This window comes from Merops nubicus, unplaced genomic scaffold, assembly GCF_000691845.1.
Source record: "Merops nubicus isolate BGI_N331 unplaced genomic scaffold, ASM69184v1 scaffold11821, whole genome shotgun sequence".
Taxonomy (NCBI): domain Eukaryota; kingdom Metazoa; phylum Chordata; class Aves; order Coraciiformes; family Meropidae; genus Merops; species Merops nubicus.
The window spans coordinates 67,636-88,546 of record NW_008586369.1 but is presented as its reverse complement, the minus strand read 5'-3'; the positions used below and the strand labels follow the sequence as shown (position 1 = coordinate 88,546).

The following is a 20,911-nucleotide window of genomic DNA, read 5'->3' as shown; positions in this document are numbered from 1 at the left end:
CAGCAGGAAGGAGTTCATGATTGTCCTTGCAAATGTGAAGAGAATCCTCATAAGAGCCACGTACACCTATGGGATGAATGCCATCTACAGGTGAATGTGGGAAACGTGTCTATTTGCTACAGGCAGCTTCTCAAAATCCCGGTTTTCTCTCTTCAGTGAAAAAAGCTGATGTAATTTAAAATATACTAATTTATTATCATGAAACCCATAGCATTCATTTACACTTTCAATTTTTTTTTTTTTCATTTTGAGTAGACTGGAGGAGGAAAGGCAATAGAATGAAGTAGCCTTGTAAGAAAATAAAATCACATGGGCTACCAAGACATGAATGACAGTTCTACAAATATGTTTATTTTGTGAATACTGCAATTCCCATGTGTATAGTAAATCATGGATTGCAGTAATGACATGTTATAGTGAGAGGTGATATATTGTTTATATACTGTTTTCCCCATTTAATGAACATACAGGGCCACATTAGTGGTGTACCAGAGAATAACATCCTAAGTCTCTAAGCTGGAAAAGAGTCTCAAGGGGAGCTTTCTATGTTTTCAGTCAGCACCACGTACAGCACTGGCTAATCCCAAAGCCTTTCCCTTGACTTATGTCAGGTTGCTGCCTGGCCTGCTTAAAACCACTGATTTCATATTAATTCATCTGAGTCTTCTGATAAAATGAAAGACACATTATATGAGATGACACCGTTGTTCTATCTCATTGACTACAGTGTGTTTGAACCTGTAGAGCTCATCTTGCATGAATGCATGAGCAAATACTCTAGGTGGACTAGAAGACGGCCTCTCTCCTGATAGTATGATTGCACTCTGTGTATACATTGCTAGTTAGGTGGCAAAAGTAATAATTTTTAAATTCACAGTAGAATTGATTGCAGAGTAGTTCGCTACTCACAAGGCATGAAACCTGAAATGTTCCCTAACCTACACATCATCACTTGATTCAGCAGCATAAGCCAATTTGGAATGGAGGGAGCTAATAGCACATTAGTGGTTATTTGCTGACAGCCTAGATACAGCTTTTGCTACTGTGAAATTTCTTAAGCACTCCAACCATCATTTGAATGCTTAGGTAATTAAAGTCCATCCTGATTTGAAAGGCAGTTTGTGTCAACAGCATACAGTGTTCCGATTTGGACTTTGCCAGTGTACATTTTTTCCCTGCAAAAAGAACTCACGTTTCTTTAATATCTTCCTCTTTCTGTGTTGATTAGTATGGATTAACTCTCTGTAAATAAGTTTGTGAGTCATAGCAAGCTTGAGTTTGAGCCAAGGTTTCCTAATTTGCTTCTTTGGTCATCAGTCTTTCATCTCCTTGTATCCACTTTGAAAACCTTTCATAGCCCATCACATTCCCACCTTGGTGTTAGAGGAAAGTCAAACCACCAGGCCGGAGCTTCTCAACAGTTATGCACTATGAGCAGACCATGGGAAGCTGTTAATCCACAGTTTACTGCTGAAACTAGTGGGAGCTCAGCGAGTGCTGTTCATCTACTCCATTCTCATTCAAATAAAAGGAAAAAAAAAAAAGTTTTCCAAACTAAAGAAGTGCAGGAGAAATTTTGGGGTGAACAATAGTGGCTTTTATGCTATGCTGTTTTAAAGGAGATGGTTGACTTTATTTGAGCCGAAGGTTTTACTAAGTATTATGTGAAATGGAAACTTCAACAGTGGTTTACATACATGTGTGTACTGACATTTGCACTAGAATGAGACAAGGACCTTTCTAAGAAAAAGCACTTTGGCTAAGCAGTTAAAACGTGTGAAGTGGACATGTACTGGCTGCATCTTGCCTCCACTGTGGAACAGTGGGGGTGGGAGGGACCGGAAGGGGTTTATGACATAGATGTGTGAACAGCGTAGAGCTCTGGTCAGCACAGATATATAGAACTGGCACAGTCTATGGCACAGTCTATAGTTCGTGCCTTGTAAGTAAGAAGTGGAAGGCCTGTCAGCGGCACATTTGAAAGGCAATGCATCAGCCACCTGCATCCCAGATGACTGCTTTAGCCTTTTGACCATTTGTGGTACCTCACTGTTTTGTACTCTTGCTCATACTCAGCCTTTGGTACATCTTAGTCATCTGTTTTAGATAACTTTCTGAAAACTTGTCTTGGAAATATTCTTCAAGAAGAGCTTGGGACAAACATATAATTCATGCTTTGCAGATTAGTAACCACCACCTTCTAGATACAGTGACATTACAATCGGGAAGGTTGGTCCCTTAAAGACAATAATTTAAAAGGGGGTTAGGGTGCAGGACTGAAGTAATTTTGAATTCATTTCTGCTATAAATAGTTTTATGTTACTGGTGCATCTCTAGCTGTCCCTGTGATGTTTTACCAGAGAAGAAAGCAACAGCTAGTGTGTTACTATGATTATGAACAGCATGTCCAGAAGCCTCTGAAAAGAGTTTACTCTAAAGTAAACACATTTTATTGAGTACTGTCAGGGCACTCATTGCAGTTTAGTGTGACTGAAGAGAGGAAATAAATTTCCAGTCACAATTAAATGAATTGGACTTTTCACCTTTGATTTAGCTGGATGAATCATAGTTTCACATATGAGGGTGGGTTTTACTGGGTGGAATTAAATCTTCTTAGGACAATGCATCCTCCCAGTAACATGATGTAGCAACAACAGTATCTGCTGTCATCCAGCCCAGTTTACGATCTGCGGTTGTAGGCATAGTGCTGATTTTCAGGGCATGCCTCAGTGCTGACTTTTATGTTCTTTTTGACTTTCATTCAGGCTAAAACATACTAGGTGCAAAGCTATGCTCATAGCTCTAAGATATGCAAAACAAGTCTTCTCCACATTCTGCCCCCTTAGTACTATGGAGAAAATGTCCAGACCTGATGAAGAGGATGTTCTTTGTGATATCTTGAGCTGATTAAGGGCTTTTGTTGATAGGCTCCAAAGGAAGATATTTTTTGCCAAAGAAACAGTGTAGAGTTGAGCCTTAGTAGATAAGTAGGTATGAACTAAGAGGATTTTATTGTCTTTTAATCACGTATACGTGGTGGACAGATGGATATTCCTCTGAGAGAGTAAAGAGGGTCTGGCAGAGAGACAGAAATATTACAGGGTTATTAAATCCTTCATGAATGACAATTTCTGCCTCAAAGCATCAGCAGAGTTATGCAACATACTAATTAGAGATTGCTATATTAAGCAACCTGTTCATTTAAATACTGAAAGTTTTCAAAGTGGATAATGACACCACATGTGTAAGGACTTCCAAGGGTGCTATTATAATTTGTGCTTGAGAAGAGGCCAGGACAGAGGTATTGTAAGTTTAAGCAACTTTCTTCCAGTCATGTAGAAGGAGACTTCACTTTCTACAAAGTTCAACATGACAAAATTCAGTGGAGTTCTACAATTAGCTATCCAGATTGTTGCCTCTACTTAGCAAGGGCTTTAACTCAAGGATTATGTTTTTCACCTTTGTTTAGTTTAACCTACTAGGAATATCAGTTAATCAGTAGCATTTCAAGTAGTTACTCAACAATATTAGTGCAGTAATGGTGATTTTGACTTAAGCAGGTTTTTGAAAAAAATTTTGTTGTGGTTTTAAGCTTAGAATGTTGTTATTGCTCTATGGCATAACTAGGAAGCTTCCTCAAATGAGTGGGCTTTCATTTAGATGATTAAATAGGGTAAAAAACGAGAATACAGAAGCGCAGCTTTCACTTTGAAAGTGTTTACGGCTTCTGGGTTTAAATCAAGATCCTACTTTAACTTGACAGATTTTCCAAATTGTTGCAGCCATGTCCATCTGTGTTAGAAACAACAGGCCAGGGAAAGGGCTGTCTTTTATAATTTGGTTTACTCTAATATTGTTAGCTTGTGCTTCAAAGAAAGTTTATTAGCACTCTTTCTTCAGTTGTAATAAGCAGAGTGACCACTGAAGGCAAATGTAGACACTTGGGTATTGGAAATTGTGGTGCTAAAGAAAATGGATTGCTTGCAACAGTATAGAATCAGTGCTAGATGTAAGGAGAAAGAGGCAAGGAAAGGCCAAGGGTTTTATTCCATATGCAGAGTTTGCTTTAAGACAAATGAGCAATGATTTGGTCAGTACTTCATGTGCCTTATGTAGCTGCTGTGATTCAGATGCCTGGCATAGCAGACAGTAAACTGTACTGCTACTGCCTGAAACGTCCCCTTCCCTTTTAATCTTGTTTGTTTTTAGAAGTCAACAGTTGCCTGCTGACAGTAACAGTCAGCTTAAATATTTGGTCTCAATGTCAAATCTCAAATTGTTCATGCATCTCCAGATCTAGTGCCCCATTACTGCCAGCATTATGTATTCTAATGAACGTAGAATGGCATTGAGAATCAAAATTGCAACATCAAAAAGGAAGGAAAAAAAATCACTGCAGCTTTCTTCACTGAGTAACTGTTAATGCTAAAAACTGTTAAACACATTAAAATCCCATTTAGCAAATAGCAGGATGTAATGAAAATTGGAACAATTCAGTGAATACAAATGTGGGATAATACTGGGCGGTTTGTTTCTGTGTGTAAGTGCTTCTCTTTGTTCCAGTATCTGTTCTAACAGTGAACTAGCTGTAGTTCAAAGGATAAATAAAACTTGGCCTTTTACTGACTTTTTTTTTCTGCATTTCCAGATTTTTCTTTTCAAATTGCTAAATTTTTTACTGTTAATGTTATCATTTGATATTTAATATCTTGGAAATTAGTTATTTTATTGTAAGGAAAACTCAAAGGGATGATTGCAAAATAACCATGCAGCAATGAAGCAAATGGGAAATATTGAAAAGTGAGAGAGATCTTACTGCAGATCTGGACAGGAACATGAATCCTCCTCTTAAAATAGTTTCAAGAACCTTTTATAGAGGTGCTAGTATCACCAAATTGGATTCAAGTTTCATTAGGAAAATCTGCAGTGGTAGTCACTCCAAAGTCCAGTTATATCTCTAGTGATGGTAAAATTTCTGCTTTTCTGAAGCTCCCATCCTAATTTCAGAAATTTCCCTTTTTTTCCCTTGCCTTTCATGTCTGTCTTATTGAGAGTAGTCATAAAATTGAGTGAGAAAATATGCTCTCTTAACCGTTCCTCCAACTACTGCAGTAAAACCAAATTATTTTTCTTGGATGTTTTCTTATCCAAAGTCATCCAAATAATTTTCAGGATTTTTTGGCAGTCAAAAGATAAATGCCTTAGTTTAGAGGAAAAAACGTTTGGTTTACATTTTCCAAAATAAACTGATTTTTTTAAAAACACATATCTTGATAGAAAGGTATTTTCTTCTGATAAAGATTTCAAAAGAAGCTTTTCAGGTAGCTCTAGTAACCAAACACTCTGTTAAGATTGCTCTGTGAAGGTAGAAGTCATTAAGCCTCTATAATGTCTTAATGTTCCTTCTGAATTCTCATATGAATTAAGTCTCCAAATCCCTGTTTCTTTCCCCAGATGGATACTGTTGAGGTAAATTATATCTGCTTTGCATATTGCCTGTAAGATTATAGAACGATTTTTGTTGTCCCTCTCATCTTACTTGCATTTTCCAAAAACTAAAAATCATGTTTACTCTTTGGTGAAACAATGGCTGTTTAGCCAATGCCTAGCATTTATTTTTTAAGGGTGATTGTACATAGAATCATTTAGGTTGGCAAAGACCTTTGAGATCATCAAGTCCAACTACATGGAACAGAAAATTCTCCAATTGTGTCTTCTCTGTCATTGGGGAAACCAAGGCCTATGGCAGACGATTCCCTTTTAGTTCCACACACATAATACTTAGATCCTCTTGGATACAGCTGAAATCTCTTTCAGAGGTCAAATCTCCAGAATAAAAATATCCTATAACCAAACCTTAGTAATGTAATATTTTAGAAAGCTGTGGTAGTGGTCTATTAATTTTGAAGACACTGCTTAGTGTCAGATTTGCTATATATACAGTTGCAACGAAAGTTGGCACATGTGGCTTGGAGGCCAGGAGTAGCCTTCCATTTACTGGTACAGTGCTGTGAGACTTTTTCAATCTGTTTTTATCAGTGCATGCCTGACCATAGTCTCCCTCACATGATGGCCACAAATAGTAACAAGCCTACAGGCGTCTAGTTTAGGAAGAGATAGATGAATAGAAAAACATCATTATTTTAAACAGGAAAACATAAACAAGCCACTGAATGTCACTATATAATGTTTGTTGCATCCAGCTGCATTTGTATTCCTACCTAATTTGCTATTTTAACTGTTTCCTGTCTGTTACGTGCAGATTAAGAAGCGTTAGCATTGAAGCTGCTGACCACACTTCAACTGGGAGAAAGGTGGCATCTGCAGTGGAGTTATGTGACTGTCCCCCGGGCTATGATGGTACCTCATGTGAGGTGGGTATCACGATGCATTCTTGACCAATTGTACTAACACTGTGGCAGTTGTAAGCAACCAGTGGCCCTGCGTTGGTAGAAAACAGTAAGTGAGCTTTATTAGAAATAAAGTGAGCTTTATTTCTAGGTGACAGTTCATTATATTCCATAATATTTAAAATCTGAAGTTTTTACACCTCTGTGATTTCTGAGTTAAAAGGCATTGCTCTTTACAGAATAAAAAAAGGCAGTATTTGTACTCTTCAGCCAGTTGGTATTACAAATGCAAGAAACTATCACAATTAGAAGGAAAATGGCAGTTATCTGACTTGTGCACAACAAAGACACATCAAATTATCTGAGTTAAAGTGGTTGAGTTTCATCTTTTGTTTTCACCAGAGCTTTGTCATTTGCCTTGGGGATCTTTGAGGATTATGTGTGAGTTCTTGTGAGGATTGTTTCACTTTAGTTTGATCCTGTTGCAGATAACATACACACATGCTCATAAAATACCCACTTTCCTAACAAATTCATTACTTCACACAGAATGTGTTCCTGCAAGTATACATATTATTATTAACTAGCTCATGTAGGCATAGCTTGGGGTAAATAGAAGAAAAAAAAAAAAATTCTTCAGAAGCTCTGCCTTTAAGGACATAGTTTCAAACACCAAGATGCTCTGCTTCACAAAACTGCAAACGGTATGCCATTTGCACAGGCACTCTAGGCATTTGCTTGTCAACTCTCTTTTTCTTTAAAATGTTTCATGCTTGTATGTGATATTTAGGGCTTAGAGTCTAGTTTCATGCCAAAAGTGGTTGTCTGTTGCTGGGGCTAGATGCACTAATGTAGAAAGAAGGCCTGAAGGAATTAATGGATATTCCTTTTACTTCCAAAATGATACAGACAGGGGGAAAAAAAAATGGAGAAGAATATTGCCTACCTTGGCTGAGAAATAATTTTTAAGTATGACCATTGTCTGTCCAATTATTCAAAGAGAAAGGCTGGATGGAGTGTCATTGTGCTTCACACTTCATTTTTACTTGCCCATTTTTCCTCTCAATTCAGATTTAAGTGTAATTTCCCAAAGAGCAGTTGGAAAGGCCCTGATGGCAGGTGTTTCAATATCTACTTTTGTTGTAGAAGCTGAAGGACTTGGGTAGAATTGTTGCCTTGGTGTTGCTGAAATTCTCTGTCCAACCTTGTCCTTCCATGCCAATCCTTCTCTCCAATTCAAAACAGGTCCTGAAATCTGATAGATACTGAAGATCATATTCCACAATAGAAACTGCCTATACAGATAGCTTCAAATTTAAAGTCTCTGTGCATTCCAGGGCTTGAACACTTTGATTCTTCCTGTTTCAGCCTAGCAGAGTTTATTTTATATTGATTTTTTGCAGGGTTTTAGTTTCATTTTCTCTTCTTCATTTAGTGTAATGTATGTGTTTCTTGTGTAATGGCACAGACACTGCAGCACTAAAAGCAACCATTATTTACTCATTTTCTTGCTGTGAATGTTTTGTTATGATGAGTCTTCAGAAGGTAACCAGTCCCATTTAAAATATGCTGTCTCTTGTGAGATTGTCCCATTACGCAAATTTAAAATTAATTTTCTACAAGATTCTAGTCAAAGAAAATTGTTATGTTTTTGCTAGTATATCTGAGAAATGAACACAGAATTTCATGAGCCTAGGTAATGCAGTTCAAAATTTAAATCTGAAATACCATTTGCACTCATTTATGATAGTTGCCTCACTTTACTCATGTGAACCTTCTGGCTTTTATTTATCAACACCTCCACATCTAATTGCTCCTCTCCACCACATTTGTTCCCTTTTTATGTACTCTTTTACTTCCACTGTGGAAAAAGTTATGTTTAACTTGCATCACTATGATGCTCAAAAACTTAACTAACTTCTGAATGTTACACCATTTTTTTCCTAAGATTCCAATTTGTAATCTTTTCTTTTAGTTCTCTTCTAAGCCTTTTTATTGATATTCCATATCTTTAGATATGGATCCTTTAGAATTGGTGGTTTCTGAAGCCTTATCTTGTGCAATATCATGTATATCTTTGCATGAGATCATTCTTTTCAGAATGGCTGAAAGAGGAAAAGGATTTCTAGATTTAGACAGAAAAAACTTAGGCAGCTGAACCTCATGCCACAGAAAAGAAATAGGGCAATTTCTTTTGATCTGTTTATTTTAAAATTTTTATTTTAAAATTTTTATTTTAAAATTATGATTTTTAACCTGTAGTATTTCTGAGGTTTTGTTAGGAATGTGTAACCAAGAACGAGAAGAATGAAAACTAAGGATAATTTACCAGGTTTTGTAATGTTTTCTTTTAAAGAATAATTTCAATTCTTCTTCAAATTAGTTTCACATTTTGCAGGAGTAAGACAAAAAGGGACATCATCTTTATAAAGGAGAATTTTCTTGTTACCTTAATTGGAGAGTGTATATAAATGGGAAAGGGTTTTCATTAATAGATGATACTTCTATGTGGGGGGTGATAAATTAGAATTGTGTAGGCCATGGAATGGAAGTCTGGACAAGTGTGGAAGCTGAGGTGAGAGCATAGAAAAACTCGTGAATGGCTGACCCTGGGACAGGCTGACATGCTTGACAAGGAAGCAGAGTGCAGAACTTGCTCTGTGTAGTCAGCATATAATTCTGCCATTTGAGGAGAGTGAGGAACCGATGAAGAGTCACCATGACCACCACGGAAGTTCAGAGAACCAATGAAGACTTGCCATGACTTTCTTGTAAATAGTATATAAATCATGTGTGTGTAAAAAATAAATCTCAGCTTTACTACTGAACTGGGTCCGTGTAATCAGTTGCCATACTTCTAGTGTTCTATCAGTTCAAAGTTTTTTCGAAGTTTATATTAGGCAGATGCTTTTGAAGGTCAACACTCTGTCATGCACTTTTTAATTTTATGCAAAGCCTTTGGATCACATCAGCAGTCTTATTCCGGAACGATAGTTTGCAAAAACTATAAAGCCCTTTGTGACATACATTGTAAGGAAGATGACTGCTTGACATCTTCTTACAAAGAAATGGAATAGCTGAATTTTCACTGATGAATCACAGTTGTATGATGTCATCTTTCCTAAGAAAAAAAATAGCCATGCTTTTGATATTGATCTGAATTTAACATTTAAAAAAATAAAAAAAAAGCAGAGCACTTTCTTAAAGAGAAGTAACTATAACTTGTATTTAAGAAGCACAGTTTTTCAATAAAAGAGTGGCTTTTTCTTTCAGCCTGTGCGTTATTTCAGCATAGCCTTCGGTTAGACTCCAAACAAGAAAGACTAAATGGTATTTTAATTGCTATTTGTATCTGAACTTCTCAGAAAATACTTTTGTTATATTGGGGGTTTCTTCCTTCCCTCCTCTCTCCTTCATTATTTTGCCTTCTGGCTGTTTTTCTCTCCATACCTCTTGCTTTGATGCCATAGTATTTCAGTTCTTTATTTCTCTGCTTTATTTTACCGTTTCAGAGGAGAGATCAAGTTAAGGTTTCCTCTTCTAATCTCACACCTGCCAATAAGGCTAAGGTCAGTACAAAGCCATAGCATCAGGAAGAACAACTTTCTAGGAAAATCTTGGTGTTTTTATTAATTTGACAAGTATGTTTTTACATATGCAAGTATCAAACTCACTAATATTTTTAAAATACCATTCCTTTCTTTGTTCAACTAAGAGTTTAACTTTTTAACTAATTGTCTTGCAGTCTTGCTGGCCTCAACACAGGCGTGTGAATGGCACAATTTTTGGTGGAGTCTGTGCACCGTGTACATGCTTCGGTCATGCAGAGCTGTGTGATGATATGACAGGAGAATGCATGGTAAGTGTCACTACAGGAAACTTGATGGAAATGGCCAACATCAATTCAATATACCTGTGCAATTGAATTAGTGACCTCTGAGACATGAAATAGTCAAGGAGGAAAAAAACAGCAGTTAACAGAAGAAATCTTTTTGTTGAACTGTTGCTGAACTTAAAGACCTACTCATACCAAGTTAAGGTAACTTCTACAGTTAAGCAAAAGGAATTTTTTATTAATTAGGATTTATGTTTTAAAATAGAATCAATAATATAAGGTACAGCATGGAGAAGGCAGCAAATACATCAATATTCTTCCATGCAAGATTTATCTCCCCGTCCTATATGTTTCCTGCAGTGTATAGAATGTAGCAAGTAACTTTGTAAATTCTGTTCCAGTATGACAAGAAGATATTGTTAATGGCTTCTTTTATCTCTATTCTTACTAAACCTTGCAGAAACACTTAATAACTTATACTTTAGAAAAATAATAAAAGCATATGATTTGGGCTATATTTTTTTTTTTTTTTCTTCCTTGTAGGCTATGGATATTTTGTGTAGTTACCTGCTAATCCAACAATTAAATCCATGATATTATCCATAGCAAGCCTACCAGCACACCAGTACTTCCAGCCTGCTCAGTAGCCTTTTGGAATGAGTGAATTATGCTCAATAGACTGGTCTGATTAACTCAAGGGCATTTTTAGTTTTATATTGTCTGACATGGCATGAAGCTTGAAACAACATGGCTCATTTCATTAGTCTTGCAGAAACACAATTTGAGCCAGTGCCAGTTTAGTGGGATATCATACCCTCATTTCCTTGCAGAATTTCAAGCAGACTGCATTGTGCATGTTTCTAAATGTTCCCTTTTATTTTCTTAAGAAAAAGCTGCTAGGAAAAATCCAAATTGAAATTTCAGGCTTTTTTTAATGTAATTTGACACTTAGAGTTATCCCCATTCTTTCTGTTTTGCCTATACAGTGTGTTTAATTGCATTGCCTTGCAAAACAAGATATGCTTAATGTGTAGATCAGTGAATTTTTTGGACTGCTTTTTCATGAATAGAAGGTTAAAAAGATTCTCAATTTAATTATACTGTAAGCCTTAAAAAAGTACCTAGGATCAAAATTACGTATGACATGACAGTCATGTTTTAAATCCTTCACTTATATGCAATGAAAATGTTTAGCACTAAGGTAATATTGATTTGTGTTTCTGGACAAAGATAAAATGTATGGCATTAATTACTGTAGCGTCTGGCCATGATGTCTGTAACATCAGTGTGGGATAAAATCAATTAATAGGAAATAAAGGGAAGGGAGAATCCTGTTTAAGTTATAACTATGGACTGTTTTGCTTAGGGGTGCATAGCCATCTGCGAGTTCTGAGATTGCTTACGTCTGTGTCTTCAAGTTTAAGCCCTTGCACAAGTTTCCTCTTTATTTTTTTCTGTAGCACCACACGGAATATGAGAGAAGGCAGTTAGATACTGTGGTGCTTTTGCACTTTTCAGCTGATATGAGCTATGGAATGAGACAGTAGAGCTCCCCCTTCTGATGTTTCAAGGGTGCTGGTGTAGCGAACATACAGCATTGATAAGGAAGTGGAAAATCAGTTGAAAATGTACTTTAATCTATATTATGTTATCAAGCGTTCTGTATTTTTAGTGTTCCATCTGAGCTTATACTAGATCATGCTATGAAGGAGAGTCACACAGGGAGCTTAAAATCAGTTCTGGATTTTCTTGCAGCTTACTTTGAAAACACTGTAAGCAAAGTTAGATTGGTTGGTATCCATGCAGGCTATTAAATGCTGCTATTCAATTTGGATCATAAGCCTTTTGAAGTGAAAGAGAAAAGTCTGAATGCTGAAAAAGAGAAATGTTTCACATCAAAGGCATTCTTTCTATTGAGGTTTACACAGTCTTTTGGCCTCCTTATTATTATTCATGGTGTTTTTTCGGTAATACAACAGACAATTTAGGCACCTAATTTACTGATATGATACTTCTTTTTGCTCTTCCTTAGCTTTGAAATGTAGTTGAAAAGCAGCTGAAATATGTTTTTGACACGTGATAAAAGCTCAAATCATCTACTTCGACATAGTCCTGTATAAAAAGCTCATTTTCACACGTCTTGCAGTAACCTGCAAAGCCCTTTGATCCCACAGCAACCATGTAGAGAGCTGCATGAAAGATCATTCTCGTTACCATTGTGATTTACATAACCACTTTAGTACATAGAGAAAGTTTTAACATTCAGAAATATGCTGTAGGGTTTTGTTGGGGTTCCTTTTTGTGCTTTTTTTTTTTTTTCCCCCAGTAGTGTTACACACATTTACACTAGCTTTTGGAAGTCTGTTAAACTCAAACCTGGTGAAAAGCAAACACATTTCAAGGTGTGTCATCCACTGTAGGATACTGCGTTGCTATTAGTAACCCCAGAGAAAGCTGATCTCTTCCCCCAAAGACATACTCCAGTCGCTAAGTGGGCAGTCCCCAGTGGCACCACTTTTGTGTTTATTCCCTTGTGTGTGAACAGCATATATCAGATTGAGGCCAGTGTCAGCTAGTGGGCATGTGCTTTAGACAGTGTTCCTCACAGAAGCGACTGTTTCTTTCCGTATTCATATATACTTGGCTGTATATGCAGCTAGGCAGGAGTGGGTTTCAGTGTGAATTTAGGGTTTCTTGATACTAGGCAAAGATGTTGATTTGGTTTCTTCCAAGGAGGGAGAACTGTCTCAGTAGGAAATGGTGGAAAACACACTCCAGGTGAGCAATAAAGTCTTTGGTCAACAAGGCCTGAGCTGTACAAAAATACATTTCACAGTCTTACTTAAAGGCTAAGTGAAGTTCAATGGAGTTTGGAGATAAAAGAGGTCCAGAAAATGGATGCATTCAAAGTAGTTTGAGATCTAGTACCTGGAATTTGAAAGCATAAAGATTTGAGCATGAAATCATTACTGGCCACAAAGTCTACAGATCTAAGGAACAAGGCATTGATTGTGCCAAAAAAAAAAAAAAAAACCAACCAAACAAACTAGGTCAACACGTTGGAACAAGCTGCATTTTCCAGGGAATAAAAAGAAAGCATAACAATGTGCTGAGCAGGTTAGGGACAATTGATCATGATCTTCCTTTTTCTAGTCTCGTGACATAAAATAATTTAGTAAATGTTCCTATGATACTGAAAACCTGTACATTTGGCAAGTTTCAAACTGAGATTAAATCAATTTATATCAAGAAAACACAATTTTTTCCTGAGTATTGATAATATGTTTAGAAGAGCTAATAATCTACTTCAGTAAAGTTATCTATAAATTTGGCAAACTAGTATAAAGTTTTAATGCATCACTGAAGAGAACAGGAAAATTATGTCGCTTCTGCGTACTACATTATCCTTTTTCTTTGTCCTGCAAAATCCAGACTGGTTCATGAAGAAAAGTATAGCACCACAAATGATTGTTTTTTCTTAGCTAAACTCTAACATATACACAGCGCAACATGCGCAGATTTTGGTACTATATGTGTGGCATTATTTTCTTTGTTATTTTAAGCTGATTGATTTATGATGAGGATATAAGCAGATAGATCTGGATTGTGGAGAATTAGACACAATACATGGAAATGATGGATGTTTCAGAAAATAATTCATCAAAGAGAAGGTCAGCTTTGTAACAGAGCTTTTTTCCCCTACAAAATGGAAGGTTTCAGGTTTTTTACTTTAAAAAAGCAGATGCTTCAAATCCCACTCTGTAAGAGAAGCAGTTTTAAAATAGTGTTAGCTCCTCTCACTCTAATAACATCCTTGACATATTAGCTGTTCATATTCTTCAAAAACATTACGATATGTCTGAGGATAGCTAAAGCTAAACTTAACACAAAAGAAGAAGCCATTATTTTCCAGAAAAAAAGTACAAATAATTTGACATGATGCCTTAAAAAAGTTGAATTGCAAAGGAATTTTCTTTTGAAACACTTAAATTATTTTTGTCACAGCTTCTTTTAAAAGCATTATCTTAATGTTCCCAGCTACTTTTTCAGTAGGCTTGGTAGATTATTCTTGAATTACAGCACCTGAAGTAACAATTAAATGGACTTAAATGACCTAATGAAGTAGAATTTAACTCAGCTGATGGTTCTAAAGCCATAATTTTGTTTGACTCCGATTCTCAAGAGTTGGTATTAGCTCACAGTCTACCAAATATGTGAAAATGTAATATTGTGACTAATGCTTTCATTTCAAAGATATGCTGATTGTACACACATGTAATAAGAATGCACTCTTTAAAACAGCATTTCTAGAGACGCACCTTTGACTCCAGTGCGCACATGGCTGAAAAGAAGGGTATTGTGATTTTTCAGCTGCCCAAACGTATGGTACTATCTATTCACGACACAATGCAAAAAAACCTTCATATATATCATTGCAATCCTGGAAAGTCATGAAAAGAAATCAGCGTTCCTTAGAATAGTGCTATTAGCTTTATCCCTTATTGAGGACACATTGTATCTTTCAGACAGTAAGACTTTTAACTATCAGTCAGTACCATATGCATGACTTATTGCAAATAAGGAAACAATCTCAAAGTACTCTTAAAAACATTTTAAATTAAATCATAAGGTTGGCAATACCTGCACCTTTAACAACCCTCTTATGCAGCAGCTTGAGTCAAAACAGATTCTAGATTTGATCTGGCCCATTGTCTAAATTGGATTAGAACACACTCCATTACATAAAACCTCTCCAATGACTTTCATTTTGGCTTTTTCAGTCTATACCCAAGCACATCAAGATGGTATTTAAGAACCAAAAAAACATTTGTCCTGCTTTCTCCATTTTTACACTGTGAAAGGACTACCCTTGGTTATCTTGTGGCAAACAACAGTGAAAAGAACAATGTGGTGTTTTAAAAATGTGGCAAAAAAAAAAAAAAAAAAAAAAAAAGTTTAAGCCAGAAAACTAATTTGCTGAGCCTATCATGGATCCTGCTAAATTATTTAGAATTTCTAGTGAGGGGGAAGCAGAAAAGAAGGGGTAATGACTCTTTAAAACTTAGTTCTTAGAAGTTATCATGGTAAACCTATTGTCACAGGACCAATTCCCATTCTGCCAACTGATACTTAGTTTGAGATCAGGCCAAAGGTTATATACAAAAGTGCTGATCTAGTGCTGCCATTTTTAGGCTGGTTCTTTCATACACTCAGATAAACTTTCTCTTCTATTATGAAAGCCAGTCACATACAGCATCACAAAGTGTTGGATGGGGCCTTATATACAGTATACTTATCCTTATCTCTATTCATAATATAGAGTCTGGATGCTCTTCTAGCACAATGATTAATTAAATCATTCAGGCTTTGCTACTGTTCACAAATCTATTCAGTGTCCTGCTAGCTATGTACTTTGTAAAATGATCTAATGTGCTTGGATATGATTTGGAAGAGTTCATTTTTACAAGTTACGTAGTTTGGGCTGTATTTCTGGGATCAACACCTAAAAACTCACAAAATATAGTCTTGTAAGACTGCAATACTAAACCTATTTTGTGCTGCTTTGTTTAGTTTTCTTTAAGCAAGCTAGAACAATAATGCAACTGTTGTATGGTGAAAAGCTAAAGGTCTGCAGTTAAATATTCTTTTTCTGGTTTACATAGAGAATAATTATGCAAAACCAACAAACACCTAACACACATGTAGCACTGACTGTGATAGCTAATCTCTAGAACTGATACTTCACCACCACCAGAAAACAAGAATATATGTTGAAGACCTTTTAAAGTCCTACTGAGGGGGAAGGGCTAGGTGAGTGTCTTCAAGTACCTACCATATTTAAGTTCTCTAACTGTGAATTTTGACTTTGCATCGTCTTTTTAGGACTGCAAACACAACACAGGTGGTTTATATTGTGACAGATGTCTTCCTGGCTTCTATGGTGATCCTACTAAAGGGACAGCTGAAGACTGTCAGTTGTGTGCTTGCCCCTTAAGTATACCTTCTAACAAGTAAGATGTATCTTTGTTAACATATTACACTTTTTAAACTTAGTAAATTGCATGTACACTTGAGAGTCTTTATGTTCTAACTAAATCATATATTCTGCAATATAAATTTTTATTTGATTTTTATAATTGTACAGAGTGCTTTGCTTCACACAGAGGAAAAAAGCTGGATAAGAGTGGGCTAGAAAGAACAAGCTAGAATTTGAATTACTGGTCTGTGAATCAATAACTACTGTTTGGTTTTCTGTCCTCCTCAAGGGGTAGTTGTTTCTAATTTTAAAGCTGAAGTTACAGATTTGATGTGTGGGATTTTTTTATTAATTGAATTTAGAATCAATTTATATTGACCATATAAATAGTGATTTCTTCTGCTTCTAATTTTCCTTTTCTATCAGTCAACATTTAATGGTAATGTTGATTTGTTTGGAGTCCGAACTAAGTCTTACATCTTGCAAGTGAAAATATTAGTCAGCATATATCAGAATAATCACTATAAATTTATTTTACTAAATTAAAATAACAGCAAAATGTTAAACAAAACTCTGATCTAAAACCAAGTATTTCCACTGTTACAAAAACATGTCTGTGCTACTTGCTACCTACAATTGAATAGATGAAGTAGCTTGAATGTTTTTTAATTTTTATGCTACTCAATACCTGGAAAATAACAATACCAAAATCATTTGACATGGTGTAGTTGAAGAAAACTGTGCTGAATCTTGTTCTGGTTAGCTTTTCTTGTGAATGTTAAGAAAAGGAAATTATGTGTATCAGTTTGAATTAGTACATCTGGTTTCTGCCATCTAGTAAGGCTTTGGAGAAAAGGAGATGTGGTGCAAGTAGCACATGTCCAGATTACACAGGGGAAAAAAAAAATCTGCTGTGGTGCAACACATCAAGTAATTGTTCAGGAAGATCAGGAAATACTGAGCATATGTCTGACATGTTTGCGGTAGTAACTAATGCTTGCCCAAATTCTGGCCACAGACTGGATGTGGCTTCCTTCTGAAATGAAGCGTTTCATATAAGTATTTCAGAAAGATTGTAGAATTGTACTGGAAGATTGTAAACTATGCACAGAGGCTGCACCATCCCAAGCTCTTCATACAGATTAATAGTTTTAAGTGGAGCTCATAAATCCACTAGAGTAATTTTTTTTTTTTTTTTCTCCCCTCCACTCAGCCATGCATTCTCTATTTCACACCATTTTTTCCAAAACAGAAGTCAGATTCTGTCAATGAGATGCACTTCACTATTTAAGAACATAAAGAGCATTTGTTAAGGTTTACAGGACAAAACGTGTGGCTACCACCCACTCAGAGAAGGAGCTCTGCAAGATGCGAGTAAAGAAGAGAACATCATCTGAATGGCAGTGTGCCAACATAAAGCACAGCTGAACCAGATTTGGCTTTTAAGTAGTTCAGGCTAACTCTGCTGCCTAGAGTGGCATTGTGTCCTATTATAATTGCACTGATCAGGGCAGGAATAATCTAACCACTTTTCAGCAGAAATTCCAAGGGATTGTAGCATGGGAGCCTGCCTTCCTGTTATCACAGCTCTTCAGTTGGTTTTGTTAGCTGTACATGGGTTTAAGATGTCTGCTGCTGAGGTATCGTTCCTCTGCTGTCCTCATTGCTTTCAGGTACTGACTGTTTCCTTGTATAGTTAATTCTTTTACTGTTTGAGAACACTGTACTGACAAAGCAGGAAGAACATTGTCACATTTATATCTTGTGCAGATATGCAACAAGCCAAGTCAAGTAGATTTAATTTAGGATTTTTTTAAATTTTTTTGGCAAAATGCCTGGAGACCTCTATTATGCATTCATTAGAGTTCTGGCTGCTTTATTTTCCTCTTTTTGAAATTCAACACAAGAGTTCCCTTTTTAATATTTCGTTTTCATGAAAACTATAGGTACAAAACAAACAATGACTAGAAGTGTTCTTGAACTGCAAAACTGTGGGAATCCTGAACCCCACAAAGTTTAGCTCTGAATTAGACCTGTGCAGTAGCTTCCTGTTTCTAAGATGGACAAAAGCAAAACTGTGAACAACATCCTCAAGCTTTGTAGAACTCATTGTAGAGTTCAAGCTCTCCTAACTTTACAGTTCTAGACAAATTATTAAGTTTGTTTATGAGGGGAAAAAAAAAAAGGGCTGTTAAAGATTTCATGTGTTACCTGAAAGCTGTTAAAAGACTGCTTTAGTTGGCAGTGTGTTTGGTATGCTAGGGAAAATATATGTAAACAGTTCAGATTCCTTCACATGAAAAATAAAGAAATTGCTACCGAGGTCATGTCACTGTATAGATAGGTTGTTTCTGAACAATCTAGCAAGTGACTAATTGATGTACAAATGATTATAAATAGCTGTGTGTAGATTTTAATTCATGTAGTGTTTAATTAACATGACATGACAGGGCATCTATAGGTCTCTAAGCTTAATACTGAGTTCATGGCACAGAAAGAATATTGTCCATTGTCTCATTCCCTCTCCTGTTTCCTAATGGCAGCAGTTTCCATATGCAATCACTGAAGCCAATCATAAAATCGCCTTCTGAAGCACAGCAGTGATAAGTGATTCACTCTGTGTCATGAAAAAACACTTGGCCAAATCAGGGAACTAAATCCTAGTTGTCAAATAGATTTCTAATCTTGGGCTATATTTTCCTCCTTTTTGCATATAGCTCCATATTTGTGCATTATGTGATGCACATGAGATCAATGGCTATTATAAATGGCATGTGAATGCACACTTCTATCTCTTCTCATTAATGCATCACTCTTACAAACTGATATAGCATACTTTAAGAAGTATCAAATAACCAGATTTTTTTTTTTTTCCATTGAAATTATCAAACATATTAGTATGCAATGCCTTCTACCAAATGTAGATGTCTGGGATCAGTACTGCTTTTCTCTTGAAGTGGCAATAAACTCAATGTGGGCAACAAAGGCCCTGACAGGAATGTTGAATCTCTGGAAATGAAACCTATAAGGTACCTCTCAGCCTGCGAAGGTCACGTGTAAACCCGTAGTGTTTGGGTTGGTCTCAGAATGTTAGTATTTTCTTGAGGAATTAAGTAACATTAGAAACTTACTCCCAAGAAATGTTTCGTATGACATACTTGTAAGCTTTTAGGAAGTTCTGTCTCCCAACATAGACCTATCACTTATATACCCATATACTGCATATTCATACTTGTCCCATGTCCTGACTGGTATTAATGTCGGTACCTTATCTAAAAAATGAAAAGAGTAATGATGAATCAAGAGGGACTAATATTTTTTTGAAGCTTGTTTTGACAGATCAGTACACACTGTTCATTAGTATTTATCACGTCAGTAATGAGATTCTAAGTAATCAAGAAGACAAGTTATTTTCTTACCCTGCTATCACCTATTTCCTTTATAGTATGCAGATGGGAAGTTCTCAATAAATTAATGTTTAGTGTTGAGATGTAGACTGACTATTAAGACAAAGAATCAAAGGATACTAGCTCTGAGCATAACTGTTAAAATAAGGAAATTCTGCTATTAATTATTCTTGCTTAGTAATAATAAGTACTTAGCTATTGTTATCTTTCTAATTTATGCATTTGCATTCAGAGCTCTTGATGCAGCTATGGTACAGTCAATCTTGTGCCATGCTATAGTGAGCTGTGATACAATCTTCACAAAGTTTCCCATGTTGCTCTTAGAAAGAGTGAGGCTGGGACTGACAAGCAGGATCTTACTTGAAATAAGTCAGATGCTGCTGATTAGTTTCAATGATAATGTGTGCCTCAGTTGAAAATTGCATTCATTGCTATTTAAAAATAGAATGAACATTTATTGCTTCTTTAACTGGCTCCGCATGCATTTTTGAATCTGTTCTTAATGGAATGACATTGCAAAAGAACCTTATGGGAAAGAGGAAAATCCCAATACCTCTCTGCGTTTACTGGACTTGACCTTCCCACATTTTTTTTACTGGTCTCTTTTATGTCTCTGTGATAACTCGCCCTGTTACAAATAGGATATTTATAAATGGAAACTATCTATAACAGAAAGAGTAACTGAGGTCAGATCATAAGATGGATGGCTCCTGAGAAGTGGGGCCCAGTCACCATCAAGTAACCAAGTTACATGATACTAATTAAGCTTTTCTGTCTTCCTTGTACCTAATATTTTCTAGAAACTTTCATCATATATCCTGCTTTAATTTATCTGAGGTTTTATTATGTCTATTTGTTATTATTATAGCATGAACTTTTACCTTGAACATATCTTCCTTCTGTTGTCTTTCTTAGAGCAATTATATTCCTTGTCAACTTCTGTTTTCCTACATTACAAAAGATAAGTTTAGTGTCTTTTCAGATAGGTACTTTGTTTTCCTGTTGTGAGTAGTCACCCCACTGTGCACCTGCTCCCATTCTTTTTTTTTTTTCCTTCCCTTTTCTCTTTTTCTACTTGGTTGACGAGAATGGTTTACCATTATTTAGATGAGGTGCTATAAAGGTGCTTGCATGTCTCTGTCTCTAATAATCATTCCAGAATGATAAAAGGTTTCCTCTTCTGTGTAGTGTCTTTTAGAGTTGAGGAGGTTTCCTCACAAGAATGTGTTAAGGGAGAAAGATTATGGAAAGCAAACTGCTAAACAGTGAAGGAACACAGTTCAGAGTTAGACATTGAAAGGTGGAGGTTGCAAATTCCTATGTTATCTCTATTTATAAAACA

At 36.1% G+C, this 20,911-nt stretch overlaps 1 protein-coding gene across 1 annotated transcript in view; it reads left to right on the top strand.

The window, feature by feature from the left end:
• LOC103780929 (laminin subunit alpha-2-like) overlaps positions 1-20,911 on the top strand; it is a gene marked incomplete at both ends in the record, with an annotated part of 129,521 nt that overhangs the window by 41,306 nt on the left and 67,304 nt on the right. The window contains 4 exon segments of the mRNA XM_008948632.1: positions 4-90; positions 6,263-6,374; positions 10,096-10,209; positions 16,069-16,196. Of these exon segments, the coding sequence (XP_008946880.1) occupies positions 4-90; positions 6,263-6,374; positions 10,096-10,209; positions 16,069-16,196 (441 nt within the window).